The 27,010-nt window shown below is 43.2% G+C and overlaps 1 protein-coding gene across 6 annotated transcripts in view; it reads right to left on the bottom strand.

The window, feature by feature from the left end:
- Positions 1-27,010, bottom strand: part of LOC147101795 (uncharacterized) — a 103,297-nt gene that overhangs the window by 28,766 nt on the left and 47,521 nt on the right. For all 6 annotated transcript variants that reach the window (XM_085965750.1, XM_085965751.1, XM_085965749.1 and 3 more), the window contains exons 4-13: positions 23,325-23,414; positions 21,923-22,009; positions 21,724-21,807; positions 16,796-16,852; positions 8,687-8,743; positions 8,412-8,501; positions 6,084-6,176; positions 3,553-3,639; positions 3,191-3,322; positions 2,619-2,693 (exon numbers count right to left, since the gene is read on the bottom strand). In XM_085965750.1, coding sequence (XP_085821876.1) covers positions 2,619-2,693; positions 3,191-3,322; positions 3,553-3,639; positions 6,084-6,176; positions 8,412-8,501; positions 8,687-8,743; positions 16,796-16,852; positions 21,724-21,807; positions 21,923-22,009; positions 23,325-23,414 — 852 coding nt within the window. The remainder of the gene's footprint in view (positions 1-2,618; positions 2,694-3,190; positions 3,323-3,552; positions 3,640-6,083; positions 6,177-8,411; positions 8,502-8,686; positions 8,744-16,795; positions 16,853-21,723; positions 21,808-21,922; positions 22,010-23,324; positions 23,415-27,010) is intronic.

Raw genomic sequence — 27,010 nt, 5'->3', positions numbered from 1 at the left:
ATTACATCATCCACAGGTCACACTGTAATCATTAAAAAAAAGTTGCAGAACATAAAGCTAATAAAGCAATAATTCAGTGTCAGCAAACATTGAGTTAACAGCAAACTTTTTTTAAGTTTAACAGTGATGAGAGGAAGTTATTCAGTTTCTTGAAAGTGTGACTGTGACATTGTGAGTGAAGTAACTTCAGTGTTTGCAGAAATACAGACGGGTGTGCAGGTTCTGGGATCCACGTATCTCGATGGACCCAATTATCCGACAAGTCCCTTATCACCTTTGATGCGATAATAAATTGGTGTTCACAGGCAGTATGTTTGTAAACACGGCGACAGTTGCCAGCAAAACTCAACTTGCAAGAACCGAGAGGTTAGCAGAAAGATGATTAATTCAGGGGACCACCCCTCCCCCCCCAAAAAAAATAAAAGCGTGAGTGAAAAGGCAAATGTGTAACACCTGCACAGTGTTTATAAATGCACAAATAGGAACCGCCAGCACTTCAAAGTATCGCCGTCTCCAAAAACAAATGAAGTCTGATCAGAGGAATTTATTTCCTTTGCTTAGAAGCGGAGATTAGTCATTGTGGAGCACGTTGGTGTTCATCAAAGGACAAGCACACAACTCCTTACTTCTAGTGAAGTAGGATTCACTGGAAAATCTAGGCTATGGAACCGTACAAAAAAAGCACATCTAGCTCCAACCATTTATTGCCATTTAACATTTGACCTGCGGTGAAAACAATTCTCAAAACAGATATTCTCCCCAACAGAGTAGAAGATTGTAAAACGATAAGAATCTTAGGAATAAGAAAAGCCCATTATTTTCCTTCAGCTCGCTTTATAGTCTAGATGTCAATCGAATATCAGTCGTTTTTAGCTGAGCCTCCTAACGCCTTTTGAGTTATTAATTGGTATACCTCGAGCGCTAATCATGCTCCGGGGAACAGACCCAAGTCTTGTACCTCTCATGTTTCACTAGGTTGAGAAAACCATCCAACTCCTTTTCTGAACAACTGCCGATGTAACCTCCGTGGATTAGATGGTGACTTAGTCGATAAATTGATAACCTCCAAGAGGAAAAACTGCTTTTGTTTTTTGCCAATGGCTTCCGAATTTCAACTCAGTCTACCATATTCTGTTCATTTTGTCTATAAGAACATAAGAAATAGGAGCAGGAGTAGGCCATTCAGCCCCTCGAGCCTGCTCTGCCATTCAATAAGATCATGGCTAATTTTCTACCTCGACTCCACTTTCCTGCACTATCCCCATATCCCTTGATTCCCTTAATATTCAAAAATCTATCGATCTCGGTCTTGAATATACTCAACGACTGAGCCTCCACAGATCTCTGGGGTAGAGAATTACAAAGATTCCCCACCCTCTGAGTGAAGAAATTTCTTCTCATCTCAGTCCTAAATGGCCGACCCCTTATTCTGAGACTGTGACTCCTGGTTCTAGACTCCCCAGCCAGGGGAAACATCCTCCCTGCATCTACCCTGTCAAACCCTGTAAGAATTTTGTATGTTTTAGAGCTTCAGTCTGGTGTCTTATCGTGGTAATCCCAGTCCAGAAATCAACCTCTTTATTCTTCTCTCCTCTTCTAACTGCTAAAGATAATGGCCCGTAATTTGCGGTCAGCATCGAAGCTAAGCGCTCGCCACTGACCTCGAAGAAAGCTGCCCAGAGATCTCGCGATCTCTATGGTGAGATGTTTACCTTTCTTGACATGCAATTGATTGTAGTGCAGTGTAATGGGAATCCCCAGCAAAGAGCTGCAATTATGTCATCAAGCTGTCTAAGCAGCCAATCACATTGAAGAATTCTCAGACAGCAAACCAGGAAATGAAAAGCAGTAAATGATCTGCACTTTAAAAAAAAAAAAAAAAAAAATTTACAGAGAGCGAAATAAAGATTGGGATGTACGCTGGGGTTAAGGCAGAAGCTGAAATATGAACAAACTAAAAAACATTAATTGTAATTTTTATCATAATGGAGAAATTTGACGCTCCACAAATATAAAAATTTGTTTTTCAGGGCCAGAATGGTTGTTTAGCAGTCAATGCGCTGTTAAAACTCCAGTTACACCTATTCCAACAAGGCTCGACATTTAATGGGGTATTTAACAGCGATATTAGCGCAGAATAGCTCAAGTCTTTGTCCATTCCACTGATTTCACTGATTTCCGGCTATGGGTGGGGCGGGGTGGGGGAGAGACAGCGTAGCCAGTGTCAGAGCAATGAATGACTAACCTCAACTTCAGGATTTCCACATTTAGATGCGCATGTGCTAAATCCTGAAGTTGCGTTCAGTTTCAGAAGGGTAATGACGGCGAACACTGACAGTTCGCTGTTATTATCCACCGCAAAATCTGCGCCAATGGAAATATTTACAGTAATACAGCAGAGAGTATCTTTGAGGTTTGGGCAGAGTAAAGGGACGTCTATTCTGCATCTAGCTATATGAGTGTGCTAAACCTAGCCTCAGTGTGCTTGATGCTGACACGGTGAAAATGGAAACTTGCTTTTGTCACTGGCATTAGCAAGGCATTACCTTGAACACAAGGAACCTGTAAACAAATCAGGTAATTAAAATTAATTTCAAGTACATCTGTAGTGGACTCACTATAAGCTCGTTTTTCAGTCAGTTGTGATCCGGCTATTCGATTCCAGCCTTGATCTGAAGCTGTACTGTCAACAACTGGAGAAAAAAAACATCTGTAACAGCATGGCTTAACAAAATGGGCAAAATATAGAACAAAATGGCACTGAATGTTAATCAAATGTTCAATCTGCTTTTTCAATCAGCAATTAAAAACATTAATGTGTATCTTTTTGTGGAATTGCGGATGAACAGCAGAATTAAGCAATAATTCCAATAAGGCAAAAACAAGTGTAAATACTGCATCATGCACAAACAAAAATTAAACTCCATCAACCTGAGAATATTAATTTTAACATACTCACATACCAAAATCTTTATTTATTTTTTTTTAAAGTTAAATAATTTAAAAATCTGTTGAGGTATCTTTTCAAATGCCAGAAAATCTTCACAAGCAACAGAAAATAATTTGATAAAAGTCACTACGATCCATCTGGCCAGACATAAAGTTCAAAAATTATTGCATTATATTGTATCTATGCACCCTTCAGTCCTTCTTTCACCCAAAAAATTATCCAGCTCCCTCTTAAACTTGCCAACACTGTCTGCCTCCTTCAGACTTCCAAGTATGCCGTACGAACCATAGTTTTTATGGTCTTCAATGTGTTTCCAGAAACTGGACTTGTATTTGTATTTCTTCCCACAAATTTCACATGAGAAAAAGTCATCTGAGAATACAAGAGTGGAACATTTTAGGGCGATTAATATATAAATACAAGTTGTCGTCGTTACTTACTTGAATCTGAATACAGGGGGCTTCACAGATCTCACAAAACATTAAGATTTCTCAAGTCACTTTCTAACCTAAATTAAACCACCAAAAGACTTTGAGTGCGTTGTTGTGCATGTGTACATTATATACAAAAACAGCAGAATGGGGACTATAATCAAATGTTACCTGGAAGTGGTCTTGGTTGTACTGCCGGGGAGGGATCTCTTATGGTAATGTTGTAGTTTGAAGGCCGACTCACTTTTTCTGCTATACCTGGATTTATAGAAATTTTGGTTACCAAACAGATTATTTTTTTTGTCTCATACATATCAGTGAGTGCATCTCGTGTAGCAGTGCTCAGTGAATCAGAGGCTGAGTTGGTCTATAAACTGGGCCCGCTAAGCTCCAATGGCAGCCATCCATCCTGCTCTCAATACGACATGAGATGCTCCTAGCCCCAGCAATAGGGTTTTCCAGGCAGGGTCTCGCTCTTGCTCTCGCTCTCCCTTCCCACTCTTAACCTCTCTTCCCCACCCTCATCACTCTCTATCTACCTGCACAACAAGAAACAGCTTCCTCTCCTTGACCACTTTCAACTGGGTCCGCCTACCCCGGCCATTCCAAACAGTCTGTCCCCGTCCCTCTTCAGCCCAACTGGACTTTTCTCTTTTCCAATTCCTTCAAATAGGAAGACTGAAGGAGGAGTAGCTCATGAAAAAGCAGAGCGAGTTGGGGAGGGTGCAGGTGTGGGAAAAACACCGAGATCAGGAGGCAATGGAAACAATTGACGGAAGACAGCTCTTTTGTGCTAGTTTTGGAGTGCACTATAGAAAACGAATGTTTGATATGAATAACAAGTTTTAAGATGCAAATGTTAAGCATTTCCTTTATGACCCAAAAGCAAATAACTGATATTTGTTTTGTTGGAGATATTCCTGTTTACTCAGATTGCCAGCAGCATCAGCATCGCTGAAAAGTCCTTCAGAAATGTCCCAGCCACACAGTAAATGGCAACAATCAGTACTATTCATCTGGTACCACTGTGCATTGCTCTCGGCAATGAATTTACACTTTTTTCTTTCTTCCATGCACTATGTTTGAAAGTAGGCATTTCTATCATTCCGGTAGAATGTTTATGTATTTTTTTCACTGACCTTGAAAAAGCAGTGAGACTTTTTTTTCTCATTTATTGGACAGTTGCTAAAGGCACTTTATAATAACAGATGGCATCTTTCCCCTAACCTAAGTGCCTTGTGCAACTCCTCCTCGGAGAACTGGTTTTACTACAATTTTAGGAAACAGCCAGGTTAAAACATCCAATTTGAGATTTATTCTGGATCATGAATTCTCATTATTGCAGCCAATGATCACTTTGGCAACCACGATTGTGCAGCCAGCTGATTCTGGTTTTAACTAGTCTGTTCAGGCTCATGTTCGGCATCCTTTTTGGTGCTGTTGGGGCTGTAAGCAGTTCACACTGATCTGTAGCACAAAACTTTCTGTTTTCATTCCGAGAAGCTACAAAATTGGCAAGTATTGGAAATGGAAAGGCCATTTTGATATTAGGAGTACGGTAGCATTGTGGTTGTGTTACTGGACTAGCAATCCAGAGGCCTGGGCTAATGATCCAGAGACACGAGTTCAAATCCCACCACGGCAGCTGTAGGGAATTTAAATTCAGTTAATTAAATGAATCTGGAATTTAAAAAAAGCTAGTGTCAGTCAATGAAAACTACCGGATTGTCATAAAAACCCAACTGGTTCACTAATGTCCTTTAGGGAAGGAAATCTGCTGTCCTTACCCGGTCTGGCCAGTATGTGATTCCAGACCCACAGCAATGTGGTTGACTCTTAACTGCCCTCTGAAATGGCTCACCACCACCACCTTCTCAAGGGCAATTAGGAATGGGCAATAAATGCTGGCCTTGCCAGCGACACCCACATCCCATGAAATTGCACAAGAGGGTATCATTCTGAGCTTGGGCTAAGGAACATTGCTGCAATGAACTACAAGCGGAATCATTCTGTATCTAATTCATGCTATCCTGTGAGTGCTGGAGGCTGATGTTAAAATGTTCTACGCTTGTACCAACCCCCACCTTAATAAGCACAAAACTGCATTACCTTTGACAAAAACTCTTGAGTACTACGCACAACTTAAAATGGCACATCTGTACCTTGTACTTTGTAAGGATGTTGCTAATCATTCCAGTCTCCTGTGAAAGATTTAGCTGGGTACTGGTGTAAAGGAGGTAGTGCAATTAAAAAGAAGCCATTATGACCACTTGTCTTGTGATATGAGAATGAATGGATACAATGGGACGCCATGGGCACCGAGGGAAGTTGGAGCCTCAAAGTGCTGCTGTATAGGACGTGGCAGAAGAAAGGCAACTGAGACCTGAGACCTCCCCCCCCCGCCCCCCGCCTAGGTATGTGTGGCATTTTACTGTTAACGTGTTGGGCTGTTTACATTTTATAAGCTGTGGGACAAGTTTTGGGAGAAGCTGAGATGTGTCCAAAAGAACCGCTTTTGTCAGAAGGCTGTAGCCTAATCTTCAGAACCAATGGTACAGTGTAAGATGATTCATCAATGACCTTGCACTGGACCCGAGTTTGCGCTGTTCGAATAGCCCGAGGACAGATCTTTGCCGTACATTTTTTTTAAATCAATGCTAACTGCCATTAAGGAGAAATGGAATTTGTTTTATAGAGCTTACAATAGGGAGCAGCTTCCTCTGCCTTTATAACCGAGAGCCTGGATCCTGCCACTGAACTGCATCCTTTGTCATGAAATTTCCCTTGCGATGAATCTGAAAGATTTATTTTAGTATGAACAGAAAGCAAAACACTGCAGATGCTGAAAATCTGAAACACAGCCAGGAAATGCTGGAAATACTCGGGCGATGCAGCATCTGTGGTGAGGACAAATAAATTAAACATTTCAGGTATGAACCTTTCGTAGAAGTGATATTAGCTCTTTACAAATCGCTCGTTCTTTCCTGTGTGTTTTGTTTTTCCCTTTCCCTTGTTCTATTCACGTTCAAAATGCTGTTCATCTTCTGTATTGTTCACTTAAGGCGTTAGCCGTGGCTCAGTGGGTAGCACACTCGCCTCTGAGTCAGGAGGTTGTGGGTTCAAGTCCCACTCCAGGGACTTGAGCACATAAAGCTAGGCTGACAATGCAGTGCAGTGCTGAGGGAGTGCTGCACTGTCGGAGGTGCCATCTTTCAGATAAGATGCTAAACCGAGGCCCCATCTGCTCTCTCAGGTGGATGTAAAAGATCCCATGGCACTATTTCGAAGAAGAGCAGGGAAGTTATTCCTGGGGCCAATGTTTCTCCCTCAACCAACACAACAAAAACAGATTATCTGGCCATTATCACACTGCTGTTTGTGGGAGCTTGCTGTGCGCAAACTGGCTCCCACATTACAACAGTGACTCCACTTCAAAAGTACTTCATTGGCTGTAAAGCGCTTTGAGACGTCCGGTGGTCATGAAAGGCGCTATATAAATGCAAGTCTTTCTTTCTTTTCATACCTGAAACGTTAACTTGTCTGTTCTCTCCACAGATGCTACCTAACCTGAGTGTTTCCAGATTTTCTGTTACTCTCTGGTATTGAAATAGCAACGAGCTTAATCATACAAATGTTAATCAAACTTTGCAAATTGCTACAAGTTGGCCTTAAATGAAAATTTCAAACGCATTTTTCGAAACAATCTCCAAATTCATCATCTATAAGCTTTAACAATAAATTACTTTTGGAGCAATGACAACAACTTGCATTTTTACTTCGCCTTTAATGTAAAAAAAAACTCTGTAGAAACTTCAAAGGTGTAATCAGTCAAAAAATACAGACTGAGCCAAAAAAAGGAGATATTTGAAGGGGTGACTACAAACTTAATCTGAGGTGGGTTTTAAGGGGGGTTCTGGAGGAGAGAGGGAATTCCGGAGCGTGGGGCCGAGACGATTGAAGGCATTGTTCCCATAGTGAAGCAAAAGGTGCGGGGTGCACAAGAGACAAGAGTCGGAAGAATGAAAAGTTGGGGAGTGAAGCCATGAAGAGATTTAAACACAAGGATCAGAATTTTTAATTGAAGGCATTGAGGAACCGGAAGCCAATGTAGGTCAGCAAGGACAGAAGTGATGGGTGAACAGGACTTGGTGCTGGACAGGTAAAGGGCAGCAGATGGATGAGCTGAAGTTTACAGAGTATGGAGGATGGGACACCATTGGATTAGTAAAGTCTTACAATGACAAAGCCATGGATGAGAATTTCAGCAGGTGATAGACTGAGGCAGGGGTGGAGGTGGGCTATATTTCACAGATGAAGTGGGCGGTTTTTATGATGGAGAAGGTATGGGGCCTTTGGTGTCGAATAAGACCCTGAGGGCTCAAATGGTCTGGTTCAACTTGATAAGAGGCTGGGAAAGGGGAATGGAATGGGTGGGAGCTGTGAACAGCTGAAGACGATGACTTTGGTCTTCCCAATGTTTAATTGGAGGAAAACTGAAGGTCATCCATTAATAGATGTTGGACAAGCAGTCCGACAAAACAAAGCCAGTGAAGGGGGTGGAGAGGTAGAGCTGGCTGTTTCAGCGTACAGGTGGGAGCTGAGCACATGTCTTCGGACTTCACCAAGGGGAAGCTTGTAGATGAGAGGGGGTGGGGGGAGGCGGGGGGGCTAAAGACAGATCCGTGGTGGACTGGAGCTAATGGTGCAGGGGCTGGAAAAGAAGCTGTTGCTGGAGATCCTCTGGCTACAACTCGATATGTAACGAGGGTAGAGCCAGTGAGTTGGACAATGGAGGGGAGGTGTTCAAGAAGGATGATGTGGACAACAAAGGAGCAAGACTTTGATAAATCTATTGATGGAAAACTTATTTCAGAAAGTTTACATAGTTCACGGATACTTGGTCCTTTTCCAAGCTGACATAAAGATAGTAAAGATTTGAGAGGAATCTATGTAGATAATGTAAAAAGTTCACACGATTTATATCCAAACACATGGTTCACTGAAATGCAGTTTGTTTATATGAGGCTTACTGGCGGGACCAGCTTTTTCCATCTTCACAATTGGCCTGGACTCTGACACTGGATTAACTTCTTTTCTAGGACACAATTTTCCAGACCTATCTAAAACAAATACACATGAAAAGAGGTTGAAAGAGGTGGCAAACCAAATTGCCAAGTGTCAGTGCAAGCGAACTTGAATTTGTTGCATTAACTGCGATTCCCATAAAATGAAATTCAACATTCCCTCTTTTTGTATATCCTGGTGAAGATTAGCAGAAGGAAAAATAGAATATCCAACAACTTACCAGAGAGTTTCTGCGAAATCAAAGCTTTTATACTGGCAGCAGAAGAAAGCACCATTCCTATCCAAGTAAAGACAAACAGTTAACTGTCACAGCGTTATGCAGTTTTATCTAAAATACAATTGAGAACAAGTCGACGTGATGTGAACTACATGGGCCAGTCAATCACAACCTGTGATCAGTTCATGATTTTTGAATATGGCATCATTCTTAATACGATTTTATTCATTATAAAACATCTGATTCTCAAAGAAATTAAGAACGGAATGCATCCAAATGGTATTGTCTAATATAGAGGGGGAAATGATAGTGAGTATTTATTCTAGCACCGAACTGTTTCATACTAAATTGCTCTCCGCTGTTTCAAAAACTAATTTTGGATTTCTAGGTTTGTAGCCTTTTCTCCAACTAATTTGCATATCGGTGCCATTTGCGGTAGTGTACGCACTACGTACACAATGGGGTCGATTGTAACTCTTCCCCTCCACCAACCCCTCGACAACCAGGCCGAATTCAGGCGGGGGGGGGGGGTGGGGTGGCAGTTAAAATGAAGTGGGGTCTTGCCCGCTCCTTTTCCACCCCGATCTGGTTGACTGCCGTTTTAAATTGGCACAGTTGACCACATCATCCTTCTTCAACAACTCTCCTCCGTTGTCCAGCTCCGTTGGTCTACCCTCATTTCATTTTGCTCTTTCCTATCCAGGGAGGATAGGACACCCGCCTCAAGCCAGCGGGTCCTTCTTTAAATATGCAGGTCAGGCTCTGATGACACTCCGAGCTTGCTGTCACCTTCCAGCTGGGAGGTGATGAGGGAGCAAGGGTTCAAACTCAGGCACCATCGTGGGTAAGGAAAATGGAGATTTTATTAATAATTATCGACACAAATATGTTTATATAAAATAAAAATATAAAACTAAAAACCAACATTCTCTGTGAAAAGCACACTGATGAAAGTTTGCAACTGATCTTAAAAGCAATTAAAATGTGTTAAAGCTACATATTATCTGCACTCTGTTCATACAGAATAGATTTAAAGCTCTTTTATCTTTCCAGTCTGCTTCAGTTCAATCAATTACAGTAGTAACAATTTATGCTGTTGCCTTACTGAGAAGATAAGTCTGCATTTCATATTTTATAGTCTTTTTATTTGGGGGAAAGTGAATAAATAAATACAGCCCAAAGGAATATCATTTCATTTTTTGAAGGAGACATAGGTATTTAATGTTTTTTCTCCCCTCCCCTCTTGCAGGCAGCAACACCTTCTTGCAGGGTTTTCAGAAGCCCTCTTACTTTGTTCAAATGACCAATATTCATGAGTGAGCCTTTACCGAGGGAGTTGGCAGGTTGTTCAACCATGGGAAGCATAATAGCTGAACCTGATCTTGTCCTCAATCAACAGCCACACACCTGGACTTCCACCATGGATTACTAGACAGTAGTCCGGAGCTGGAGTCCTGATCACTTTTTTTCTTCCCTAACCCAGTGATGTTGAGGCCAGAAAGTAGTTTCCCTACTGTCAGCTAGGTGAGAAAAAGGTCTTTCTGGTCTGTCGGGGGTCATCATCTCACTGGATTAACTTGCTGAGCTACATAGATACGTGGTTTCTGAATTTTCTTTCACAAGAATTAAGGAGGACAGATTGTGGCAAATAATTATTATAGCAGTTTGGGTCTCCAATTAATCTTTAATAAGAACATAAGAAATAGGATCAGGAGTAGGCCATACGGCCCCTCTAGCCTGCTCTGCCATTCAATAAGATCATGGCTGATCATCAACCTCAACTCCACCTTCCCGCCTGATCTCCATATCCCCTGATTCCTCTAGAGTCCAAAAATCTATCTATCTCAGCCTTGAATATACTCAAGGACTCAGCATTCACCGCCCTCTGGGGCACAGAATTCCAAAGATTCAAAACCCTCTGAGTGAAGAAATTCCTCCTCATCTCAGTCTTAAATGGCCTACCCCTTATCCTGAGACTGTTCCCCCTAGTTCTAGACACTCCAGCCAGGGGAAACAACCTCTCAGCATCTACCCTGTCAATCCCCTTCAGAATCTTGCATGTTTCAATGAGATCACCTCTCATTCTTCTAAACTCCAGAGAGTATAGGCCCATTCTACACAATCTCTCCTCATAGGACAACCCTCTCATCCCAGGAATCAATCTAGTGAACCTTTGTTGCACCGCCTCCAAGGCAAGTATATCCTTCCTTAGATAAGGAGACTTATCTAAGGAACTACTGTGCACAGTACTCCTGGTGTGATCTCACCAAAGCCCTGTACAATTGTAGTAAGACTTCCTTATTCGTACTCCAACCCCCTTGCAATAAAGGCCAACATGCCATTTGCCTTCCTTATTGCTTGCTGTACCTGCATGCTAGCGTTCTGTGTTTCTTGCACGAGGACACCCAAATCTCTCTGAACACCAACATTTGAAAGTTTCTCACCATTTAAAAAATATTGTTTTTCTATTCTTCCTACCAATGTGAATAACCTCACATTTCCCTACATTTTACTCCATCTGCCACCTTACTGCCCACTCACAGTCTAACTATATCCCTTTGCAGACTCTTTGGGCTGGATTTTCATTGAGGAGGCGGGACTACAACTTTTGGGGTTGTAGTCCCGCCTCCATCGAGTTGTAGCCAACCCATGCGATTTTCACTTGATTGACCTTGTTGAGCCCACCCAGCGGGCTCAGCAGGCCAATTAGGACCACCCGGCAACAGGTGACATCACAGATTGATATTTCATCTGTCAAGACCTTTTGACAGATGAAATATCAGCGTTTGACAGCTGTTTGAAGCTGTCAAACACTGACAATCTGTACTCCAAGTTAATTCCTTCCTCTCAGGATGATTTAGAGATCTCTCTGGAACAGAAAGCAGAATGCTGCAATTTTTGACAGATCGCGGCCATTCTGCTTTCTGTGCCGGTGAGATGAGGGACTCCCGAGGCCTGAAGGAAGGAAGGCTGTAAAGGTAAGTAAAACTTCTTTAAACACACCAAACACACTTACCTCTGCACTCATGCACCCATCACTCACCTGAACACCGGACCTCTCGATCCCTCCAAGCCCTTCAGCCCGCCTCGCTAACTTGGCGTGGTTTGGAGCCATCGGGAATCCCACACTTCACCAATGAAAATAGGGATTAGGCTAAAAACTGCCTGTTAACTACCTGTTAACAGGCAGTTAATTGGCACTAATCCCCTTCCCATATCGGGGAGGCGGGTCCCAGCGCGGGTCGGGTACCCGCCTCCTTTGAAACTGGCATGGAGGCGGGTTGGGTTCGTGCCCCCCAATTTCGGGATTTCAACCCCCCACACGCCTCCAATCCCGCCTCCACGGCCCAATGAAAATCCTGCCCTTTGTGTTCTCCTCACAGCTTACTGTCCCACCAAGCTTTGTATCGTCAGCAAACTTGGATACATTATACTTGGTCCCTTCATCTAGGTCATTAATATAGATTGTAAATAGTTAAGGCCCCCAACACTGATCCTTGCGGCACCCCACTAGTTACAGCCTGCTAACCTGAAGAAGATCCGTTTATCCCTACTCTCTGTTTTCTGTCTGTTAACCAATCCTCTATCCATGCTACTATATTACCCCATGAGCTCTAATCTTGTGTAATAACCTTTTATGTGGCACCTTATCGAATGCCTTTTAGAAATCCAAATATACTACATCCAGATTCCCCTTTATCTACCCTGCTAGTTACATCCTCAAAAAACTAATAAATTTGTCAAACACGATTTCCCTTTCATAAAACCATGTTGACTCTGCCTAATCATGTTATGATTTTCTAAGTGCCTTGATACCACTTCCTTAACAATGGATTCCAGCATTTTCCCAACGACTGATATCAGGCTAACTGGCCTGTCGTTCCCTGTTTTTTCTCTCCCTCCTTTCTTGAATAGCAGTGTTACATTTGCAACCTTCCAATCCGCTGGGACCGTTCTAGAATCTAGGGAATTTTGGAAGATCAAAACCAATGCATCCACTATCTCTTCAGCCACCTCTTTTAGAACCCTAGGATGTAGGCCGTCAGGTCCAGGGGATTTGTCGGTTTTTAGTCCCATTAGTTTCTCTAGTACTTTTTCTCTACTTGTATTAATTATGTTAAGTTCCTCACCCTCATTAGACCCTTGGTTCCCCACTATTTTTGGTATGTTTTTTGTGTCTTCTACTGTTAAGACAGATACAAAATATTTGTTTAACATTTCTGCCATTTCCTTATTCCCCATAATAATTTCTCCTGTCTCAGCCTCTAAGGGGCCAACATTTACTTTTGCTACTCTTTTCCTTTTTACATACTTGTAGAAACTCTTACAATCTGCTTTTATATTTCTTGCTAGTTTTTGCTCATATTCTATTTTTTCCCTTTTTATCAATTTTTTGGTCATCGTTTGCTGGTTTCTGAAACTCTCCCAATCCTCAGGCTTACTACTATTCTTTGCAACATTGTAAGCTTCTTTTTTCAATCTAATGCTATCCTTAACTTCTTTAGTTAGCCACGGATGGATCACTTTTCCTGTGGAGTTTTTGTTTCTCAATGGAATGTATTTTTGTTGAGAATTATGAAATATTTCTTTAAATGCTTGCCACTGCTTATCTACCACCATACCTTTTAATCTATTTTTCCAATCTATCTTAGCCAACTCGCCCCTCATACCTATGTAATTGGCTTTATTTAAGTTTATGACTCTAGTTTTGGATTTAGGCAAGTCACTCTCAAACTTAATGTGGAATTCTATCATATTATGATCACTCTGCCCCAGAGGATCCTTTGCTATGAGAATGCTAATTAACCCTGTCTCATTGCACAATACAAGATCTAAAACAGCCTGTTCCCTAGTTGGTTCCATGATGTATTGTTCTAGGAAACTGTCCTGATTGCATTCCATGAACTCGTCCTCCAGATTAATAGTCACATATGTATGTACAAGCATACAATTTATTTTACAATTAGAAATCACTCATCAGGATTAATGAAATGTTTGAGAGCTGCTGAGGTGGCAGGAACTCAGTTGGATGTATTTCTGGTTTTCAATATGTCCACTGGCGAAATGGTAAAATAAGTTAATGGGGAAAAATTCACACTTTGAAATTAGTGAAAATGTAATTTTAAAAATTAATTTATTGGGTTGCTAAATGAATAGTTCCCAACATGCATATTTTTGGAAATACGCCGATATCTTAAAAAGTTACGAAGTTTAGTTTGAAACTTATTACTGTCAAATACAGAGCAGGAGCTGCATCTTCACTTTGTATTTTGTGATTCACTGCTATCGATACCTTGGATTTTATGGGCAGTTTTTTTTTGTGTGTGTTCATCAAGTTGAAGGATGTTCATACTGGGGAATGGAGCTGTTCCCATTTCCAAGCATTCCCAGGTCCGGTATGGCTAAATGCAGAGAAAAGCTCCCTTTACTCTGTTCCAACAACATGCCCAGCCCCAACTTCAAAACAGCACACCCACTACATGTCCAACACCAGCCATATAAAGAAAGACTTGCATTTACAGGAAACTTTGTGCTATCCGGCACCCACGGGACCGAGCTGCTGCCGTTGCCTCAAAACTTCCGGATAGACCAGCGTCAATGTTATCAGATAGGAGCTTTTCATCTCCGTATCTGACAACAAAGACTGTTGCTTAGCAACAGCTTGTCAACACTCGGCCCGTGGCTTGGAAGTGTCTCTGAAGCTGTTGCTAAGATACAGAGACACCTTCCAGAGCCTGCCGTATCTGACCACAAACACTGTTGCTCAGCAACAGCTTGTAAACACTCGGCCCAGTAGCTTGGAAACGTCTCTGAAGCTGTTGCTAAGCTACAAAGGCGCTTTCCAGAGCCTGCCTGTGAAAAGAATGCTAGGAGAAGAAAAAAAACCTAACCAAAATGGCTGCTGATTTCTGCCGTTAGATCGAAGCTGCCGGACATTCAACCTCCGGATAGCACAAAGTTTCCTGTATATAGCGCCTTTCATGACCTCAGGGCGTCCCAAAGCAGTTTACAGCCAATGAAGTACTTTTGAAGTGTAGTCACTGTTGTAATGTAAAACGCACAGCCAATTTGTGCACAGCAAGGTCCCACAAATAGCAATGTGTTAATGACCAGATAATCTGTTTTAGTGAAGTTGATAGAGGATAAACATTAGCCAGGACACCGGGGCAGAACTCCCTGCTCTTCGAATAGTGCCATGGGATCTTTTACGTCCACCTGAGAGGGCAGACGGGGCCTCGGTTTAACATCTCATCCGTAAGACGGCACCTCCGACAGTGCAGCACTCCCTCAGTACTGCACTGGAGTGTCAGCCTGGATTGTATGCTTGAGTCTCAGAGGGACTTCAACCCACGACCTTCTGACTCAGGTGAGAATGCTACCAACTGAGCCATATTCGAGATCATTGTGTGATGTCGGCCCGTGCCCAGCAGGAATTGGATTGAGATCGCCCTTGTTTTGCCTAGGATGTTTGCAGCTCTGGAGATGCAGTGGACTTTCAGCCCATCAGTCTGGGCTAGATTTGATCGGGCGGGGGGGGGAAATGCAAGCATAGGAAATCTAGGAAACAAAAATGCAAAATGCTGCAAACACCAAGTATAACAGCCAGTATTTGTAAAGAGAAAGCTTTAGGATGCAACCCTTCAGAACTGGAAGATAAGCAAGCACTTTATGTGTGGTTGTGAAGAAAAAGGAGGCAAAACAATAGACATTGCAGTCACAGTGGGGAAGTTAATGGATGATCTGCAAACTGCTTAATAGAAAACCAGGGCACTGTGAGATGATATTTTATATCCTGTCAGTGAAACAATGAAAAGACAAAAGAGTATTCAAATAGCTAAAATGGTAAAAAGACATGGGTGAGAGCGTAATTATAAACTGTGTAATTCTACCTAATGAGATCTATCAATTAAAATGTGAATGCACTCATGTGTAACTAAGAGTGGGAAATTGATTAAATTTCCTATATGTATACCTTACCTCTGAGTTTTGGTGCCCGCGTATACTGAACAACTTTATTCATGGAATCTCTGAGCAATTTTATGAGTGGATACTCGAGCTGACTTGGGATTCTGGGATGAGATGTTTCAATGGAGCAGCAACTCCATAGAGCCATCTGCAACTTCTAATTTTGCCGCAAATGTCTTCTGCAGATTTTCTTGCTCTAACTGAGGCTATTTTTAGTCCGAGAGCTGCAGAAATTTCTGGGGCACAGGGAAATGTCACACTGCCCTCTTCTCTCTTCTCCACCGGCTTGTGCTGTTTCCAGAAGAACTATTTTCTTTTAGCAAATGACTGCTTTATTTGAAAATGATGGTCGTATCTTAACATTTAAATTACTTGTAAGGAGGATAGATGAGCTGACAATTAAGAATTTTTATTATTCAACGTTTGCACAGACACACTTTTTATAAATGAACCTTTTTATATCGCAGATAGAAATACAGGCAATGGATAATGAAGTGCATCTGTTGAGTGGGACTTAATTCATTTTCTATTCCAGCAAAAATATGCTTGTTTTGCATTCCACAACAAATCTAGAGACCTTCCTTTATTCTGCATTTCTTTTGTGTGCAAAGGGATGATGTAGCCTGGAGACACTGCCAATAATATTTTTAAATGCCTTTACACTGCCAGAACCATTTTACATAAGATAGCTTTCAGACGTAGAATGCTTCTTATACAAAATCTCATTTTGATTTTTCAAAAATCAAGAGGGGTCTGGTGCCCAAAGAGTGTTTTTTTTTGTTGAAAATGTTGCTCCTGGTCTTCAGATGAATTGCCCAGCAACTTCAGACCCACCATCTCGAGCAATATTTTCTCAGTGATTTGCCTATGTAATCTAAGTGCCTTGATGTAAAACTGTATCAGAAATATATTTAAATAGGGGTCAGTACTAGTTATTTGCAACAAAAAGATGGCAAAACCAATTTGGATGAGATTCTTCGGGTCCAGACAAAAGTTCTGTCCTTTTACTGATTTGGGTCTTTTCTATCACATCATCTTATATAAAAGTTAGGCTTCTTTTGAAGCTCATGTGCTAAAACGTATAGGTTTATAATGGTAGTTAGAGTACGGTCACTGTGCTGAAACTCCAAATCACCAGCATCTTACCTGTAGTATTTTTGTTCGCAGCATCCGGCATAGAGAGGAAAGCAGTGAAAAATTCTCCTGCAGAAAAGGAGAGAAAAGCTTTCATAAAAGCACACGCAACTGTTAAAATTGCCTGCATTATTTTAATTATAAACTAGATTGACATACTTCAAAATATTACATGTATGTGTGATAATATATACACACACAATGCAATACATTGGGCTAGAATTTACAATGTCTTCGGCGTACGCTTGTAAGCCTTCTGCATGCGCGAAAACCCAGAACTTGCGAGACGTTAAGGTACAATCATACCAACCGACTAGAAAATCACTTTAACTGCCGCAGAGTTTGCCCAACTACTGCTGAGCAATTGCCCACAAAACTCTTACAGCTGGTAAAAGCAGGCTTAGGGCCTGTTTTCACCAGCGTAAGGGTTATTAATCTTAAATTTAAAAAATTTTAATAAAAAAATGATGCACAAACACGTAAAATTAGCTCATGCAAATATTGCCCTGGATTAAAACATTTAAAATTATTTTTGAATTACATTTTTATTGTATTTGCTGTAATGAAGGGACTTGCATTTAAATTTGAAAATCAGAACATTTATTTTTATTGCAGCTGTCTAAATTGTTTAATTATTTGGGGATTCCATTAGGATTTATAGGGAATTCCGTTTGCAAATGGAGTCCTCCTTTCTCATTGGAGGACCTGGCCCACGTGATCCCAGGGACGTTTCCAGACCGCCTGCGTCCCTGGGATCCATGGGCCTTTACGCAGGCATACACCTGGAGGCCCAGGACCTGAACGCTCCGTAGTTTTGGAGCCAGGAGGTAAGTTCGTAGCGGTTTCGCGGGTCACAGGCGTACTCCGGAGGTACGCCTCCGACTGCAAATTCAGGGCATCCGAGTTCAGTGTTAGGCAGTTCAAAGTACTGTACCTCTACCTATTTACTAACCATGCTAGCAACAGGTACTCAGTGTAATCAGAACTGAGCAGTCTCTTAGTCACTTTCGGGGAAGGTGAAGTTTTCTGCTGTTTTGCTATTCAGGGAGAAATCACGAACAATCTTTAAATAACAAACATTGGAAATATTATCCCTTTGAAGTCAATAATTGAAAATGTTGAGAATTTCTGCCTAACAATGAACCAATGGACTTGAAGTGATTCTAACCTCTTGGGAGACTGTGAATTTTGCGGAATATTTTTAGCGCACACATCGTAATTAGTCAGCTCTACTTCAGTGAGCAGGTAAGTGGAACACGTTTTATAGAACATAAAACTTTTGTTTCTTTAAATAGCTTTCCCTTTCTTGTTAAATATAGTTGCGAGGTTGATGCAGCATGAAATAGCAGAAGGGTACTGCTGCACACTGAGGTCTCATCTGCTGGTACAATGCCAACGTTTTCACTAGTGAAGACAAGAATTTCACCCGACTCAATATGATACAGATTATAGTCTTATCGGTATATGAACCAATCAGTATAGATTATATGAACATACCTGAGACATGAATATTGTTTTATAAAGAGCTATTTATAGAACTCGAACTGACTATCGATCAGTAGTGCATAATGATATCCATTGTTTCTTTAAATGAGATTTAATCAATTTCAACATTATTTCAATAAATTAAAAATGTAAAGTCTTAAAATGCCCAAAGCCATTATTAGACAGAAGGGACAATTTTACCACTTTGTTGCGAAAGTTATTAGAGCTGAACTATCCAAAAACACCAGTGTGAGCGATGCGGTAATGTTTTATTTTAAAAACAAACACCAGTTAAAGGTAAGAGCTCTTTCTACTCTGACCACCTTCGCAGTCCCCTCTCCTCCACCTTCAGTATTCAACTGTCTGCCTCAACCCCTCTGGATTGCATTCTCTCTCCACAGCTTCAAAGGTCTCCTGAATCACCCTGCTTTTTGGACCGCCTCCTCTAGCTCACTTCTCATTGCTTATTGACAGCCATTTCTACTCTTTTTTTTGTTCTCCGGATGTGGGCAACACTGGCAAGGCTACATTTATTATCTAACCCTGGATGACGTAAGAAGGTGGCTTTCTCTTTGAACCAGTGCAGTTCATTATGATTACGGCTTTCACAATAGTGTTATGTAGGGAATTCCAGGGTATTGACTCAGTGACAGTGTAGGAATGGCGATATATCTCCAAGCCTGGGTGGTGTGTGACTTGGAGATGATGGTGTGCCCACACATTGTCCTTCTCTATGCTAGAGGTTGCAGGGGAGGGAGGTGCTGGTGAAAAAACCTGGGGAGCATTGCAGTGCATTGTGTCGATAGTGCAACTGCAGCCACAGTGCACTGGTCGGTGGTGGGGGTGGAGTGGACAATGAGCACAGGGGTGCTGATCAAGCAAACTGCTCTATCCTGGATGGTGGTGTTAGCAGGTGAGATTTTGGTAACTGGACAAGTACGCTGTTTTTCTGTTCTACACACCTACTCAAGATGAAGGCCAGTGAACTTCTGAAATAAAAATGACCTTTACTAAAACTGCAGGCACGAGCATTCTCAATGGGGTTATGCTTGTGTGAGCTAACTACCGAGCTCAGGGTATGCCTTAATTGTGCAGGCACCAGCATTCTTAATTAGGTTGTTTCTGTGTAAACTAATTGCCGACCTCAGATATGCCTTAATTGTGTAGAAAGAGGTGTTTTCTGTGGGGGAAACTATAGCTGAGTTTTGAGATAACACTGAAATGGATGTGAACAGGTGTTCTTTGTTGAATAAAATGGTAACTGTGTTTGAGGTAACAGAGGAATGACTCTCGGGTATCCTTGACCAAAGATAACCATTAATGAAATTAGCAGTAGTTAAGCATAAATATGGCTGAACTAGCCGCAGTATTTAGAATGGACCTGGGGTAAGAGGAGCTCCACCACAAAACATCTCTTCTCTGGGTCAGGTAATAGTCGTTTGTTCTTGATCTGTACAGTGTTGTAAATAAATTCTGTTGACTTAAACTTCTGCAAGCGCATTTATTTCTGGTATCGAAAGTGACATTACACAAACAAGAACTAGTGTAACAATAGTGTTGAGCTTCTTGAGTGCTGTAGTGGCTGCACCCAGGCGAGTGGTGAGTATTCCATCACAACTTGCATTGATATACCTAGCCCGAGCCTTGTAGATGGATGCAGAGGCTTTGAGGGGTCAGTAGGGTGATCCACTCATTGCACAGTACCCATCCTCTGCCCTGATCTTGTTGACATGGCTGGTCCAATTCAACTTCTGATCACTGGTCACCCCCAAGGTATGGTTGGTGGGGGACTCGGTGATGTCATTGAGGGTCAAGGGGAGATGACCGGGCTCTCTTGGCTGAGATGGTCATTGCCAGGCACTTTTGTGGCACAAATGTTACCTGCCACTTGTCAACCAAAGCCTGGATTATATCCAGATCCTGCTTCATTATCCGAGGGAGTTGTGAATGTTGCTGAACATTGTAGAATTGTCAGCAAACAGCCTCACTCCTGACCCTGAGGGAGAGATAGAGGAAAGGTCATTGATGAAGCAGCTTAAGATGGTAGGGCCGAGGACATTTCCCTGAGGAATTCCTGCACTGGGGCTGTGATGACTGTCCTCTTGATAATCAAAACCATCTTCCTTTGCATTGGGTATGATTCCAGCCACAGTACGTTTTCCCTTTGACCGCCCTCGTTGACTTCAGTTCTGTTGGGCTCGTTGGTGCCAAATTCTGCCTTAATGTCGAGGCAGCTACTCGCGTCTCTCCTCTGGCGTTTCTCTCTTGTGCCCATGTCTAGATCAAGGCTGTGACGAGGTCTGGATACAAGTGGTTCCTTGAGAGGTTTACTATATTAGAGGCGCTACATAAATTGAAGTTGTTGCTGTAAACTCTTAACTATTCACAATCTACAGATTATAATACTTCCCGTATCACTGAGACCATGGAAATGTTATCTATTGATCAGAAATAAAAACAGAAAATGCTGGAAAACGCTTCTTGTTTAAAAACTGTTAATCTCTTAACATCTTCCAGTTCTGATGAAAGGCCATCGACCTGAAACATTAGCTCTGTTTCTCTCTCCACAGCTGTTGCCTGACCTGCTGAGTGTTTCCAGCATTTTCTGTTTTTATTTCCAATTTCCAGCATCTGCAGTATTTTGCTTTTGAGGGAATTGATCAGGGCTGAACAATAAGGAATTTAATCTTAGACTGAGATCCTGATCTTCCCTCTGCACAATTCATGCCTTCGCAATCCCTTCATCTCCTCTAACATGCCACTTCCCCTTCATCTTGTAGGAATGCCTTGCTTGGATGAGTGCAGCTGCAACAACACTCAAGAAGCTCGACACCATCCAGGACAAAGGAGCCTCCTTGATTGGCACCCCATCCACCACCTTAAACATTCACTCCCTCCACCACCGGCGTACTGTGGCTGCAGTGTGTAACATCTAAAAGATGCAACTGCAGCAACTCGCCAAGGCTTCTTCGGCAGCACCTCCCAAACCCGCGAACTCTACCACCTAGAAGGACAAGGGCAGCAGGCGCATGGGAACACCACCACCTCCAAGTCACACACCACCTTGACTCGGAAAAATATTGCCGATTCTTCATCGATGCTGGGTCAAAATCCTGGAACTCCGATCCTAACGGCACTGTGGGAGTACCTTCACCACAGGGACTGCAACAGTTCAAGAAGGCGGCTCACCACCACCTTCACAAGGGCAATTAGGGATGGGCAATAAAGACTGGCCTTGCCAGTGATGCTCACTTCCCATGAAGGAATTTTTTTTTTTTTTAATTCCCCCCCCCGCCCCGGGAAGCTTTCTGAGCACCAGTGAAAATGATCTATTCCAGCCACTGGCACTGAAGGTGCCGAGAGGATCCCACCTCGCAGTGAATGAGCGAGTCCAATAGGAAGTGCAGCACGTCATCATTAGATAATGCGTCGGCTGCGTATTTTACTGTGCTCACCTTTTGCTTCATGGTCTCGTCTGTGCTTCCAGAAGCTGGACATGTACTTGTACCTTTTGCCACAAATGTTACAAACCATGTCATCTAGAAAGGAAATAGTTTGCTGAAAATTACTGATGCTGTAATTTAACAAAGTGGGAAATATTTTACATCGATCAGGACAAGGACAGCAATTCACAATCGAAAGCTCATTTTTCACCTGCATGATGATTTTGAATTGGACCGTCCTCTTTTGGGGAATCGTGTGATGCGATATAATGGCAAGCAACAGGCAATCTGCAATCACCTGGAATAAGGCAGTCTGCATCAATACTCAAATAAATTATTGCAATCCATCTAGAACATTATTTCAACAACTAAATGCATCACTCTAAAATATATTGATTATTCCTGATCTGTAATACATTTTCCTCCTTGGATAGTTTGAAAACAGGCATTCTGCACGTCATATTTCTGACAGTAGATGAGATTGATTGCTACGAGCAGGATACAGCAGGCACCTCAAAACACTAGAGCGGTACCATCAACGCTGCCTCCGCAAGATCCTGCAAATCCATTGGCAGGATAGGCGCACCAACGTCCGTGTTCTCGCTCAGGCCAACATCCCCAGCATCGAAACTTTGACCACGCTCGATCAGCTCCGATGGACGGACCACATCATCCGCATGCCCGATACGAGACTCCCAAAACAAGCCCTCTACTCGGAGCTCCGACACAGCAAGAGAGCCCCAGGTGGGCAGAGGAAATGCTTCAAGGACACTCTCAAAGCCTCCTTGAAAAAGTGCAACATCCCCACCGACACCTGGGAATTCCTGGCCCAAGACTGCACAAAGTGGAGGAGAATCATCTGGGAAGGCGCCGAACACCTCGAGTCTCTTCGCCAGGAATAAGCGGAAGCCAAGCGCTAACAGCGGAAGGAGCGCATGTCAACCCAAGCACCCCACCCACCCGCCCCTTCAATCACCGTCTGCCCCACCTGTGACAGAGACTGTAGGTCCTGCATTGGACTCATCAGTCACCTGAGAACTAATTTTTAGTGTGGAAGCAAGTCATCCTCGGTTCCGAGGGACTGCCTAAGAAGAAGAAGCCTGCACGACAGAGCTGTGGGACGTGGCGCAGGCCTGGTTTCTTTGTGCAGTGAGTTTTCAATCAAAGTCAGGCTCCAGACCAGGCTTAAGTCATGTCGCGCATTCCTGATACAGGAGGGTTGGGCAGTCACCTTGGGGTACTTTGGTGCCATCTCCTGCCAGTCTGTTACTGACCAAGGCCTGAATGAGGGCCATTTGGCCGTCCTTTTAATTGGGGAATGGTAGCGGAGCGAGTATAAAAAAGAAAAGAGAACAGTGCCAAGCTAGCAGCTGCAGTAAAGAAACTGCACAGAGTGTAAATGGAGAGCAGAGCATCAATGTATAGTAGTGGAGAGGAAAATACTCTTTCACCAGGAAAGGAGATGATTATCCAATCAAGTAAAATGGCCCCCACTTAAGGTAAAGATAAACTCGCGAAGCCATCAGAAATGCAGGCACCGATCTGTTCCAAAGACAGCGAGTGGAAATATTTTCCCGTACTGATTCAGCTGTTTTACCAGCTTCTCACTCTACCTGACCACAGGGCTGGACCACACGCCTTCACCAGTATCTTTTCGTTAACTGCAGCACGTGGCCGGGCTAGTTGGTCTCCATTCAAATTGTCTGCAGAAGGAAAACAGAATTACAGATGTGAAATTACAAGTGATGTACAGTTTCTGCGTGTACTGCGTCCTGCTACCCAGAGCCATGAGCACTGTCTGAACCCATGCATCTCTGAACTTGGTTCTTCAGAGACTTGGCCGACCAGTCATTTTACTAATCTGTTCTTTGGCCGTGTTTATTTTTTTTCCCCCCCAAATAACGGTAATTTCTTATTGAGTTGTGCAGGGTGTTGCACACTTTCTCGGGTAATGACAGAGTACCGAGTACTCTGCTGGTTACACTGGCTGTGCAGATACATACACTGAGGGTCCTGTATGGTTAAATAAGCGTTATCTCTGTGTGTTTATTTCATCTCGCACAACTAGAAAGTAAAAAAATTAAAATACCCTAAAATGACACAAGTTTCCAATTAAAAGACTTGCATTTATATAGCGCCTTTCACAACCACTGGATATCCCAAAGCGCTTTACAGCCAATGAAGTACTTTTTGAAGTGTTGTCGCTGTTGTAATGTAGGAAACGCGACAGCCAATTTGTGCACAGCAAGCTCCCACAAACAGCAAGGTGATGATGACCAGATAATCTGTGTTTCGATGTTGATTGAGGGATAAATATTGGCCAGGACATCGGGAATAACTCCCCTGCTTCTCTTCGAAATAGTGCCATGGGATCTTTTACAATATTATTATTTTATAAATATCACCCGCACGCACTACGGGTAGTAAGCATTTCTCTTCCCCTCAGCTCACCCAACCCCACCTCCCATCTCTCCCTTCTTATCTTGAGCTGCTGCCTCATTGGGCCCATATGGCTATTCTTAAATATGAGGTTCGACGATATGTGTTGAAGCCTGAAGGGCATTATCACTGAAACCGATCTTGTCCTTGCCTGATATCCACACACTTTCCAACAGTAGTTGCTAGATTGTAGTCAGGAGTGAGAATCCCGGCTGGTCCATTTTGTTTTTCCCATTCCCTGGCCCAGGGGGTCTAAGGCGCTGATACTGTTTCTATCATAACTGTAGAAAGCTCCCCCTCAGTGGGTAAATGGATGATGTGTTGTGCTACTGAGTTTGTTAGAAATTAGGGTATCCAAAATATATGGGGTTATGTGAATAATACTGTGCTTAGATGATTGTACTGGAACTTGAGACCAAAAGTCTCTTCCGACTGGTGTTAGAATAACTGGATAGACGCTTAGAATTTGCTGATGTTCTTGGTTCCCTGCGGATGTTATAATATTCTGCACCATGGCGGTGACCTTGTTTCCAGGCTAGCTGTCTGCTGTTTGTGTGCTAGAAAGTATCTTTGATTTGGCCAACTAGGGGTCACAGTCTAAGGATAAGGGGTAAGCCATTTAGGACTGAGATGAGGAAGAATTTCTTCACCCAGAGAGTGGTGAACCTGTGGAATTCTCTACCACAGAAGGCAGTTGAGGCCAACTTATTAAATATATTCAAGAAGGAGTTAGATATATTTCTTAAGGCTAAAGGGATCAAGGGATATGGGGAGAAAGCAGGGACAGGGCACTGAATTTGAATGATCAGCCATGATCTCATTAAATGGCAGAACAGGCTCGAGGGGCCGAATGGCCGATTCCTGCTCCTATCGTCTATGTTTCTATATAATGCCTATGTTTCTTCCATTATTGCTAATAACCATATTATAATGCTAAGTTAGGATTTTAACTTTGTTTAACAAAACTGCTTTAAAATGCGTAAGTTAATTAAGTAGAACAACATAGGATGGAAGATATCTTTTGGAAATTTAATGATTCATTCCATGGTACAATAGTAGCATGAACATAAATAACTGATAACAAGCAGTTACGAACATCTGATGGCTGGGAATGGCATGTCTGACTCCAAACTAGGGAGGATAGGGACAAGGGAGACAAGAGAAATTCCGATGGGTAGGCCTTCAAAATGTATAAACAATAAAGCATGTGTAATGACTGTGAAGACCCCTCTTGGAGGGTGGATCTTCATCTCGAAGTTGAGACAAAGAACTCGACATGCCATTGGGCACCTTGGTTTAGGAAGAGTCTTTACAGGTTAAATGGTCCTGTCCATATTTTACATCAGGCCCACCCCTAAAAAGAGAATAAAAGAAAGACCTAGGGAGTTTTTTCACAGAGACGGTGAAGGGGTCCAGTACCAGCTGCTTGTCACGGCCGTATGTTTTTGCTGTATAACTAGTGTGTTATATTCTGTCTTAAACTCTGATTAATCACAATATTCCCACCATATTGGTTTGCAGTCAATCCTGATTATTTAAAAGACTAGAGATAAGCTACTACAGGTTGAGCGTCCCGAATCCGGCAACCTCAGGACCGAGGCCTAGCCGGTTTTTGGGTTTTTCCGGACTTCAGAATGTGTTTCTGATGTCCGAAGTCCGGAAACGCCCGAGCCCAGGTTGCGATATTTCCGGTCTGTGGTAAACCACTGTTTGTATTCCACTGTGTACATGCCTGTACATGCCTCGGCTGACTCCTCCCATGAATCCAGGTATAAAGGTGACTGCTCCACAGCCCCTTTGTATTCTGGTCCGGTCGACCACTCGAGGCACACCTTCATTCTCGTTAATAAAAGCCTGTTAATTACTCGCTTAATCTCAGTCTTTTGAGTTATTGATAGCGCATCAATTTTATTAACAAGATTTTTATAATGGAGAAGATCCTCACACCAGCATGCCTGGACTTAGATCATCGGGAGGCGGACTCATCCACCAAGTTTACTCACTGGCTTAGGTGTTTCGAAAAATTCCTGACCGCCTCCGCTGCAATCAAATCGGACGAGGACAAACTGGATGTCCTGACCTCCAAAGTGAGCCACCGAGTGTACTCGGTCATCCAAGACGCGACCTCGTACGCGGACGCTATCAAGCTCCTCAAGGACCAGTACACGCGCCCAGTGAACGAAGTGTACGCCAGGCACCTTCTGGGGAGTAGTAAACAACAACCTGGGGAATCGACCGAGGAATACCTTCAGGCACTGTCTGTGCTTGGCCGGGCCTGTGGTTGTAAGGATGTAAAGGCCGCCGTGTACACAGAGGAACTTATCCGGGACGCTTTTGTAGCGGGCCACAGGTCCAATTACACCCGACAGCGACTGTTGGAGCAAAGTGGCCTCGACCTCAACAAGGCCTCTGAACTCGCACTATCATTGGACGCAGCCTACCAGGGCATGGATGCCTACTCCTCTGCACCGTGGATGCCGCGGGGAACGACAGCCTGGGACACGGTAGGACCGTCTCATAACGCCGTGCCACCCCAGCCACATCCCAGCAACGGCCCAACGACCGCAGCAGTGTCCCAAGGCCAGACAGCAGTGCCCCAAGGCCAGAAATGCTACTTCTGTGGCCAGGCCAAACGCCCCAGAGCGCGCTGCCCGGCGAAAAATGCGATCTGCTCGGGCTGCGGGAAGAAGGGACACTAGGCCAGCGTCTGCAGGGCCAAAGCCACCCCGAACCCCAGCAGCGCCGCGTGTGGGCCGTCATCTTGGGCCTCCCCAGCCATGTGCGAACCACCGGAACAGCAGCCATTTTGGACGCCTCCAGCCACATGGGGATCATGGACGCCGCCATCTTGGACGACAGC

The sequence above is a fragment of the Somniosus microcephalus genome, chromosome 23 (assembly GCF_052327205.1).
Source record: "Somniosus microcephalus isolate GS21.2 chromosome 23, FLI_Smic_1.0, whole genome shotgun sequence".
Taxonomy (NCBI): Eukaryota; Metazoa; Chordata; class Chondrichthyes; order Squaliformes; family Somniosidae; genus Somniosus; species Somniosus microcephalus.
This window is presented reverse-complemented; position numbering and strand designations above follow the sequence as displayed.